This window comes from Micropterus salmoides, unplaced genomic scaffold, assembly GCF_014851395.1.
Source record: "Micropterus salmoides isolate LMB-PRFRI ecotype aquatic unplaced genomic scaffold, ASM1485139v1 Ms_hic_scaffold_20, whole genome shotgun sequence".
Classification (NCBI taxonomy): domain Eukaryota; kingdom Metazoa; phylum Chordata; class Actinopteri; order Centrarchiformes; family Centrarchidae; genus Micropterus; species Micropterus salmoides.
This window is the reverse complement of record NW_024041151.1, coordinates 1,673,816-1,684,315: the sequence shown is the minus strand read 5'-3', so window position 1 is coordinate 1,684,315 and position 10,500 is coordinate 1,673,816. Positions and strand designations below refer to the sequence as shown.

The 10,500-nt window shown below is 44.6% G+C and overlaps 2 protein-coding genes across 2 annotated transcripts; one reads left to right on the top strand and one right to left on the bottom strand.

The window, feature by feature from the left end:
• Positions 1-1,828: 1,828 nt before the first annotated feature.
• Positions 1,829-7,742, bottom strand: LOC119914860 (interleukin-7 receptor subunit alpha-like). Its single transcript, XM_038734403.1, has 8 exons — positions 7,603-7,742; positions 5,054-5,174; positions 4,802-4,956; positions 3,612-3,766; positions 3,359-3,512; positions 3,176-3,278; positions 3,029-3,095; positions 1,829-2,583 (listed from the first exon to the last, which is right to left on the bottom strand). The coding sequence occupies exons 1-8, from the start codon at positions 7,682-7,684 to the stop codon at positions 2,194-2,196; spliced, it is 1,227 nt and encodes a 408-aa protein (XP_038590331.1). The 5' UTR covers positions 7,685-7,742; the 3' UTR covers positions 1,829-2,193.
• A 603-nt stretch (positions 7,743-8,345) lies between these two features.
• On the top strand, positions 8,346-9,075 carry LOC119914951 (keratin-associated protein 5-4-like). Its single transcript, XM_038734497.1, has 2 exons — positions 8,346-8,446; positions 8,631-9,075. Exons 1-2 carry the CDS (start codon positions 8,346-8,348, stop codon positions 9,073-9,075), a joined length of 546 nt encoding a protein of 181 aa, XP_038590425.1.
• The last annotated feature ends 1,425 nt before the right edge of the window (positions 9,076-10,500 follow it).

Here is a 10,500-nt window from a genome sequence, read left to right as displayed (position 1 = left end):
AGAAAACATGAGGTGTAGGTTGTGTTAGATATATTAAGAAGCAGCATTGTGTTTGGCGTCTCCGCAAACAATCGGGTCAGGTTGCTGCAGCAACACACCCACATCTCACCTGCAGACCGCTCAGTGTGATCCTAATGACATGTACTGGCGTTCAGGGCCGCTGGTAGGTGGAGGTGTGGGCAGAGTGCCGCGTGAGAATGAGCCTGTCCCACCTGCATGATGAACACGCACAGCAGGAGTTTTAGTTCTCTAACAGTTTAAGTGCAGATACGAGCAGCGTTCGTTTATAGACCTCACTGGTGTTTGTGTATGTTTTAGCTCCTGAAAGAATGGTGCTACATCTTTATGCAGACAGGTGACAAATTTAAAGGAAACCCTGAATGAATGAAACGTTACTGAATGCAGAACAACCAGCACTGGAACACAGACTTATATCTCTCATTCATTTTTTACATTATTAGAGAAAAGATGGGTTCTAGGGGTTCTGTAGGTAGTTCAAGTGGTCACAGAGGAGGTTCTAGTAGTCCTCTGTGTAGTTACAGGATGGTCTAGAGGCTCTTTAGGTGGTTCTAGTTGTCCTTAAGGTGGTTGTAGTTCCTGAGGAGGTTTTAGAGATCATTAAGGTGGTTCTTGTGGTCCTTTAGAGGGTTCTGGTTGTTATCACGGGGGGTCCTCCATATCTTTTTGATGGTTCTCGTGGTCTGTTAGGTGGTTGTTAAGGTCACTGAGGTCACTATTCTAGAGATCCTGTAGGTGATTTTAGTGGTTTCATTTATCTGTAATTCATTCAACATAAAGCGTAGGGGGTCATGAAGAGGTTCTAGGTGTCCTTTAGTTGGATCTAGTGGTCACCAAGGATGTTTTGGTAGTCCTGTGTGTAGTAATAGGAAGGTCTGCAGGTCCTTTAGGTGGTTCTAGTTACCGAGGAGGTTCTAGGGATCATTAAGGTGGTTCTTGTGGTCCTTTAGAGGGTTCTAGTTGTTGTCTCAGAGGTCCTCCGTGTCATTTAGATGGTTCTTGTGGTCTGTTAGGTGGTTGTTAAGGTCATTGAGGAGGTTTTAGGAATCCTGTAGGTGGTTCTAGTGGTTATTTAGGGGGTTGTAGTTAAGATGTTATACTTGTCCTTTAGGTGCTTCTGGTCGTTCTTGAAGAGGCTGACCATCAGTTGGGGGTGGCGTGATCATTAATCAACCACCATCATTAATTCGAGGTGACAACTTTCAGAAGAATTGCGTTCATCCCTCCGGTTGAGACTTAGAGCATGTATGACATGAAGAACTGAAGCTGTTCTGGAAACTCTTGGTGGAAAAACACCTCGCCAACACTTTATCATTTGTCACCCATCTGTATGAATCCTAAGCATGCTGTAAGTTGTGAGACTACCTTCCAGGCAGCCAACAGAATCAATGTATTCACTGTGGTTTGAAACTTGGTAGACTTGCGATGGGTAATTCCCCACAGTGGACCTGACTAAAAGCTTAACAGACCATTGTAAAACATGCAGAAACACTGGTAGGATCTTCTAAGGTTCCTCCAACAACCAACTATGGACAACATCAGATGACTGTATGAGGAGGTATGTCATCATACAATATATCAATGAGATCATGTAAAATAATACTGAATATAAAGAAAATATATAAAAAGCTACATTTCAAACCCTCTGGGTCAATAACCCAGATTCATCTAACTGCTACAAGTTACATTCGGGACTCAAGTGAAAGATAAAAGTAAAAATCTCCCACGTTTACTTGCAGAAATGAGAACAAAAGCTATTTAACAAAATTTGTGTGCGCAGACTTCACCCATTCTTTTTTTAAATGTTTAAAAGTCCCTCGACGTTATGGAAGTGCCATTTAAATGCTACCAGAGACGTTAATGTGGTCATTTAAAGTTTAAACTAAAGATGCTAAATCCTTGGATTTAAAACTTCTTAAATCCATCACATAGTTATTGAGATTTGTCAGTCTGCCACAGGGCCATGCTGCTAATAAAAATGATTTAATTAATTAATTAAAGATGTTTTCTTATTAAAGCCTTGGATTTATCTTGCGACTTGACATGAGGGGTCCTGGTCTCCAGGCTGGGAGACACTGCTTTAGAGCACTCTGAAGTGTAATTCATACAAACTTGATAAATATGCTGGTCCTATCCGTCTGTCTGTCTGTCCTCACCGTCCGTCCTCACCCTGACCTACTTTATCTGATAGAAGCTGGACATGGTGACGTAAGGCTCAGCCTCGCGTCCTCTGCTGCGCTCAGGCTGCGGTGTGTCAGGACTCTCCCCGAGCTGGAGGGCGTTGATGGGGGACGGGCTGGTGCTCTCGAGGCTGTCCTCTCCTTCGGAGGAGCTCCTGCTCAGCAGGGCGGAGAGCTCCAGCTCCTCTGTGCTGACACTGGTGGTGCTCCGTGAGCAGTCAGAGCTCTGGGTGGAGCAGGCGTGATTCGACTGTGTACCGTCAGCAGCAGCAGCAGCAGCAGGCACCGAAGGTTCTGCTTCATCACTCGACTGCTCGTCAGTTTTTTCCGTGGGGTTGACTTTAAGGGCGCTGAACACCTCAGGTTTGAAGTTCAATAGGAGACCCTGTTTGGTGAACATAGTACGGGCAATCAGTCACTAATGTTGTATTGAAGTTGCATTTAAAGTAAACACAGAACAACACAAGTGTTTTGGGATCTGGCGCCCCGTTTAGAAAGACCATCATCTGTATTAAAAAGCGTCCACAACATCGCTGAGGTTAAAGTTTGGTTGCTAGTAAATCCACTCAACTTCTACTTTAACATGCAAGTTTGCATTGTTGACCAAGATCATATCTTCCGGACAGAGCTGAGCTCCGAGTGTCAGGAGACAGGAGGACATTATTTATGATACAGCTGTTAGCAAGCAACCAGGAAAACGCCATGGCAAGTTAGCTTCGGGGACTCAGTTGTTTAAATGATCAATCCTGAGAACAGAATGAACAGTACTGAGAGAAACCTCTAGGACGCTGCTTTTGCTGGGAGGACAGTCTCAAAGTAAAACGACTCACTTTATTTGGCTTGCAGATCTGCACCAGTGTGTGTTTAGGATGCGGGATGTTCGGCCACACGTAGGCTCTGAAGGAGAAAAGAAATATTAACATGCGAAAGACGTCTAAATTCACTGATTGTCTTACAAGAAAGCAGAGATGTCGTACTTGTTTTTCCAGAAGAAAACAACACTGGAAGTCACCACCACAAAAGGGACGAGACACAAAATCAGTGTGTACATCTCCCGCCTGTCATCTGTCGGTGTTTGGACTGGAGAGGACAGAGTTAAAATCGTTATTCTCTAATGCCTTTTAAAGAAGCAGACTGTGCACACCCTGACTCGCTCTTACCAGCGGGAGTAAAGAAAGTGACCGGTTCACTCCACTCGCTCCAGGTACCTTGCAGATGTTTGTTAGGTATCGCTCGCACTTGGACATGATGCTCGGCGTTTCTTTGCAGGTGCTCCAAATCAATAATCACGCTGTCTGATGAGACGTTTTGAATCTGTGCTCAAACAGGAAAACCAGGAAGCAATTCAGTCATTGCTGGACATTCTCAAAGGTAGAAATAATAACTGAAGCAACACAAATCACGTGACGTTACCATTTCCATGCTGCCCGCGGTCCAGATGTGCAGCTGGAAGAGTTGATTTTCTATTTTCAGGTAGTCTTCCTTGTACGGAATCCGAATGTTAATGACAGCCTGGTTAGTCTCCTGGATGAAAGTAACGTTCCACACCTGAGGACTTTTCGGTTTAACTGCAGGGACAGAGAACCAAAAGACAACAATGAGGGTGGCAGCAGCAGGTATACTGTGCTTTAATCCCTGTAGTCCGGATCATTTGATCTGGACCGAAGCAGAAAGGAACGTGGCCACAGTATGAGCAACATTAACAGATTTCTTTGGCCATGTTGTCAGCTCAGACTTGATAAGAGACTAATAAATCAAGTCTCCTTTCCAGAGTTAAATCTGGACAATTTAGATGAACCGCTGACGTTTCCCCTCGCACTACACCAGGCCAAAATATCAGCACCTCACACATCATTTCTCTTCTTATGAGATCTCCCAAAATAAAACATCCTTTATGACCAAGCATCAGCCTCACACCTGTCCTGTAGGACTAGGTGTCCTTATCCCTTGATTGTACTCCTGCTGTGACTCAGGAGGATGGTCAGAGTGCCCCCTTTCCTCTTTTCTTTTCATCCAGAGCCACTGACTGCCCTTTTAAGCAGCTGCTTGCTTGCCTTTGGGCCTCGATGTGGCTAAGAATCCTCTGCAGCCTACCTAAACCTGTTGGACCTTCACTTTCCAGCCACGTTGTTGAGCATTGTGCAAGCTGACTGTACCACTGCATCCTTGCTGGGCAATGTTAGCTCAGTAATGTAGACAAGATGGAAAGAGGAAACCGCAGCACAAGGTCTGGTCTGAGACTGGGTGAAGTGATAACAGCTGGAAGCAAAGCCTCTATGTCTGCCACCATCTTCCAATCAGCTGCCCAGTATCTGGTCTTGATTTAATGATTTTGACCCCCCAGATCAGCTGGATGAGGGTGTAGGAAGGGCATTGACGCTTGTCCGCTGACTTTCCAGCACTGATGTAAGACACAGGCTTGAGTGAGGCTGGGCTTACAGCCCACTAGGATGTGTTTTAGTATTGCTGGTGCAGGACAGAGGGAGCATTTTAGTACCACTGACTGACATTCTTGGTAGATGTCAGGACATTGTGGGCAGCCTCAAGACAAACTCCACTGCTGGTGTATCTGTGAGAACAGCTGAATTATCATACTGATTTACCTATTTTGTTTGTGTAGACTGTAGTTTTGATCTTGCCTCCTCTCTTTAGGTGGACAGTCACATTGTAAACAACCGTATATCTCAGGTCTGTGGAGGTGACCGTGTCCCCGAAATCCTCCAAACAGATTTTCCGCTGTGACAAATTGTCCTCGTAACTGTGTAAGAGCAGATATTTCTGTCATTATCTGAGTCTCCTCTGAATGCTGTTGATGAGTCATTTATGATCCAAGAATGAATGATTGAATGTTTTACCACACTGTCATCTTCTCTATGTCACCAGCCTCATCGTCATCATCCTCGATGCCTCCGATCAGTTTACAGGTCAGAGTGCTTCCATCCCTCATGAGGTCGGAGGTGCAGCGAATTCTGGGCTCTGATAGGAAACAGAGTCAGATCGCTCATTAGAAACACTTGAGTACAGAGATTTAGCATCACTCTCTTCTAACACTTTTACTCACAATGGACAGTTTTAAATTAAGTAACAAACTATTCATACAGTACTCTTCCTAACATGGTTAGAAAGTGTTTTAACAAAAGACACTAGAAGCAACACAATTATTTTATAGAAAAAAGTTAAACCAGATAAATAATAATATTGTCCATGAGGTATAAAAGCCAGTTTAAAAGGATGTGTAGGAGCAGCGGTGCAGATTGTGATCTATTCCACTGTTTAGGTGCCATGACAGTTAATCCGTGGTCACCTGTGGCTGCAAACGTAGACACAGGAAGGCGAGAGGAGCTTCCTGCTGACCTTAGCTTTATTAGAATCAGAAAACTGCACTCTGGAAGCAATGGGACACCAATGAAGGGCGATTCAAATTTAAATGAGGTGTTCTCCTGTCGTGGGTCCAGTTAAAAGCCAAGCAGCTGCATGTTGGACTAATTGCAAAGAGTGTAGAATATGGAGATACAATAATCCAAACTGGATTAAATAAAAGCACAAATAACTTTGTCGGGGTCAACAGCTGACAGAAATGGTTTAATTTCAGAGATAAAACCGAGGCTGAATAACCGTATGGAGTCTCCGACAAACATTTTCCTCATTAAAGCTACAAGACATCCAACCAACTGAATATCTTCAAAGCTGTCTTTTAGGGAAACCCGACTAGAAGAATCAGTCGGAAAAGGAAGATATAACTGTGCATCATCTGCGTAAAAATCTGCTGCAAACAAACGAGTGGGGCCCAGAATCGAACCTTGAGGTACACCGCAAGAAAGTTTCATAGACAAAGAAATTAAGTTACCAAATTCAGCAAAAAAAGGTTTGGGTCACTCAAAGGTAACTATTTAAATCCATGCATCAGAACCAAACATGTCTTTTTCACACATTGTTCCTTGTCCAAACCTGGCGCCTACATTACGCTCATTGCAACTCTGACTATGACTCTATGACTCTCCTATGCTGTGTGAGACTGGGGTGTGTTATTACTACTATTAGCAGTTACTGCAGAGATAAAATTGAATAGAATTGAATAAACAGCAGCCACAGAGGTCTGTGAGCTCACTTCTAAGTCCAAACCAACAGATTCTTTAATTTTCAGACTTGTAGTCTCCAACAGACGCCATCTCGTGACATCACTTGAGGACATTTATCATACTTCACACAGCTCCATTTGGAGACACTAAAATCTTTATAGTACTGTAAAACATATGCAGGAGTACTCCCCAACACCTGGTAACACCTGAAACACGCTGAGGTGGAAAATCACAGTAAAATTCACAGAGTCTCTCTTTAAGAATGTTGCACCTTCAAAACCATAACAACAACTACACATTTAGTTTTAATTTAGTTTATATTAAAGGGTTTTAAAGATTAATGTTAGAAACACTTAAATAGATAAAAACTATGTGGATTATTTTATGATTCTTATGTGTGAAAAATCAGAGGAGTGACCCTTTACAGTAAATAAAGTCTGAAAGAAAAAAATGAATATGAATGTTTTAGCTCTGGATGGCAGACATAATCATGCTAATCATCATCTTTATTTAGAGAGCACTTTTCAAAATCCATATTATGAAGTGCTTTCAGAGGAGCAGACAGTAAAAACATGCAGGTCTTAAAACCATCAGGTCTTAAGGTAAAACAGATAAAATATGAAAACATGTTTGAGGAATTAAAAGTCTCTCCTATAAAAGTTTGTGTTAAGAAGAGACTTAAAGGAGTTCAGTCACTCAGCCGACCTGATTTCCTCAGGCAGGTTGTTTCCGAGCCTTGGGGCCCCTGACTGTAAACACTCTGTCCCCTTTAGTTTTCAGTTGCGTTGTGGCAGCAGTGGTCAGCCCCGTCTCCCCAGAGTAAGAAGGTGTTGGGCTCGATTTCTGCCTGGTGTGACATCATGAACTCCCACAGGTGAACAGGTTGACCTTTCTGCTTCCACCTTCCTCACAATCTGATACACTGCCGCTCACATGATAAGATCTCCTGCGATGTGTTTTCAAAGACCTTTATTCTGACTCTGTTTTCAGCTGACGCTTAAAAGAAAAGTAGCCGTGAAGAAATAAAAGCACGAAGAATCTGAACTGGCAACCCTCTGGCTCTGTACTAATGTGTAATAATTCCTCTCAGATATATTGTTGCATCACTAATGGCACAATGCAAAGGACCAAACGTGACATTTAATGCTCTGTTTGGATATTCTGAGAACCTCATTAGGAGCTATGAAAAATATATGTATTTATTTATAAGTGTCATTTATAATAATAATAATATTAGTGTCACTAAATTACCATGAGCAAGAAATGCCATGTTCTTGTCCTATGCATATTAAGCCTGTGCTGGAGAGTTTAAATGACCTCCTCACCCATGTCAGTGACTCCGTCTCCGCTCTGAGCCTGAGCTGCAGCCGGCAGCAGCAGCAGCAGCAGCCAGACGCCAAACGCCATCACCTCACAGAGGCTCCTCACAGCTGCAGAGGTGAACTCGCTCGGTCCTCTGCAGATTCATAATGCTGCCGTCCCACCAGCTGAGAGCTTTTCTGGCAGGGAGAGAGGAAGAAGGAGTGGCGAGCGTGCAGAGGAAGGGGGGGGGGGGGGCTGCTGGGTTGGTTGATTTGTTCACAGGATGTTCTGTAAATCAGAAAACATCTTTGTTCAGCAGACGGCAGGTTCTGTGCAGAGAAGATGACTTATTGGACAGTTAACTCCGTCAGTGCTGAATACAGAGCAGAGTAAAGGCTGATGGAGAAAAGATCCTTCACTGTAAACACACATTAACCTCAAACAACATAACACTCTTCAGATTACAGTTGGGAATCTTCTAATTAGGAGCAAATCTGTTTTCAGTCTTCAACTGTTTCTGTCACCTTTTTATGTGAACATCGACACCATGAACGTCTTCAGGAGAAGCTTGGGACAATAAATCTCTATATTTACACCGCAACATCGCTACCATCTAACATCAAAGTAAAAACTATTACAAATTCTCTTTATTTTCATTCACAAACAGCCACATGTCCAAATGTCCTCTTGTCATTGGACAGCTGCACATTTCCCATTAACATTTAATAACATTAAGTTACTTTTGTTACATGTACCTGGGGTGGCGATGGTGCAGTGGAGAAGACACATGCCTTTGGTGTGGACCAAACACTCTGCTGTGTGGGACTGTGTGGACAGTGTGGGACAGTGTGGACTGTGTGAGACAGTGTGAGACAGTGTGAGACAGTGTGGGACTGTGTGGACAGTGGGGGACAGTGTGGGACAGTGTGGACAGTGTGAGACTGTGTGGACAGTGTGAGACAGTGTGAGACAGTGTGAGACAGTGTGGGACTGTGTGGACAGTGGGGGACAGTGTGGGACAGTGTGGACAGTGTGAGACTGTGTGAGACAGTGTGGGACTGTGTGGACTGTGTGGGACTGTGTGGGACTGTGTGGACAGTGGGGGACAATGGGGGACAGCGTGGGACTGTGTGAGACTGTGTGGGACAGTGTGGGACAGTGTGGACAGTGTGGGATTGTGTGGACAGTGTGGGACAGTGTGGGACTGTGTGGACAGTGGGGGACAGTGTGGGACAGTGTGGGACTGTGTGGACAGTGGGGGACAGTGTGGGACAGTGTGGGACAGTGTGGGACAGTGTGGGACTGTGTGGGACAGTGTGGACAGTGTGGGATTGTGTGGACAGTGTGGGACAGTGGGGACAGTGTGGGACTGTGTGGACAGTGGGGGACAGTGTGGGACAGTGTGGGACAGTGTGGACAGTGTGGGACAGTGTGGGACAGTGTGGACACCAGTGGCTGACAGCTTGTGTCTGAACTGTCCCTGCCTGCCTCTATAGTCTGTATTTGGGTCCTGCTCCTTACAGTGTTCATGTGCAAGACACTCTGACTAAAAAGCTGACGACACATTTTCTGTCCAACATTTTGAGTGTGTAAATGTCAAGAGTCCTGACATGTAAGCTGCTTTCCTCTGAGTCTCTGAGTCACTGAGTCTCTGAGGGACTGAGGGACTGATGACGGTTAGGGTTGTAAATCTCTGTAAATCACTCAGAGTGAGCTCTAAAACTAAATCAGAATCTGGTGTCAAATTTAGTCTTTAATTCCCCTTTGAAGAGAAAATTGCACATGTAAATATCTGCCACACTGCACGTTTTTATCTTTTTCACATAGAGAAATGTTTGTGTCTGGCACCCTTGGCAATAAAACCGTTTCTGATTCTGAAGACTGTAACTTTTGACTCTTGAACTCTCAGGCAACAAAGCTGTTTCTCAAGTCAGGTCACTCTCTTGGTCCGGTTTGACCAGTAGCTCACGGAGGCTAATGTTAGCAGACTTAAAGCTACACTGGTTAGTCTCTGCTGGTCCCAGACTCAGATCTCTCTGCAGCTCTGTGGGCTTTTAGCCTCTTTTGGCTGGTAGTTCTGGGTTCGCAGCACATTTCCTGCCCGGTTCACTTTCTAATGGGCTCTAATGAACACGCCCGGCTCGCACTCAGCAGCTACAGAGACAGATATCCATCAGGTGACACTAACCGGTCTGCTCATGGTGTTGCTCTGTAGCTGCTGGAGGTGGAAAATGTTAGATAACTACTTTATGAGCAGCTCGTTCAGACATCACAGTCTGCAAGCTCGATGATTCCTCTTTATCTCTGCTTCTATTTTTTTCCTGTTTAAGTGCTCCTGGGGCCTCGGTACAGAACGCCCTGTCTGAGATGCTGTCTTAACTCTGTTCAGCACGACTTAAAGCATCTGTGGTGTCACAGAAACATGTTTCCATGCCGCATTTAGGAAGAAACCCTGTCTTATCTTAGGACAGCATCCTGACTGAAGACACCTGAATCAGGAGTCCTGAGTTAGGACAGATCCTGTCCTACTGGCACAGATGGCGGCAGCACTGTCGTTAGGGCTGGATGGCATTTAAAGTGATGAAGAGGAACAAAAAGAACATATTATGGCTGAAAGGCTGCTCTGTTTAAATGTAGTACGTTCAGAACTTTGCCTTGGGTCGAACACTTGGAAGAAAACTCCCTCCTCCACAGGAAGCCTCTGACTCATCCTGAGCTTCAATATAACGGTCGTCTTTTCTTGTCTATCATAGCAGCTAGCCAGCCAGTGACGAGTGAGGTGAGACGGCCGTTGTCATGGATACTCCTGTGCATCCCACACTCGGATACAGGCCTGGTGGGACGAGTGAATCTTAGATCAGATACCAGGTCTGAGCGAGGAAGCACACAGAGTTTAGGAACTGTTTCTGTAGCAGGAAGAC

Excerpts from the sequence above, each read along its gene's own strand:
- LOC119914860 (XM_038734403.1), bottom strand. The coding sequence starts at position 7,684 with ATGGCGTTTGGCGTCTGGCTGCTGCTGCTGCTGCTGCCGGCTGCAGCT. Across the intron at positions 5,175-7,602 it reads AGACGGAGTCACTGACATGG|AGCCCAGAATTCGCTGCACC; the intron begins GTGAGGAGGTCA and ends GTTTCCTATCAG. Across the intron at positions 3,096-3,175 it reads GTTTTCTTCTGGAAAAACAA|AGCCTACGTGTGGCCGAACA; the intron begins GTACGACATCTC and ends TTTCTCCTTCAG.
- LOC119914951 (XM_038734497.1), top strand. The coding sequence starts at position 8,346 with ATGGTGCAGTGGAGAAGACACATGCCTTTGGTGTGGACCAAACACTCT. Across the intron at positions 8,447-8,630 it reads TGTGGACTGTGTGAGACAGT|TGTGGGACTGTGTGGACTGT; the intron begins GTGAGACAGTGT and ends TGTGTGAGACAG.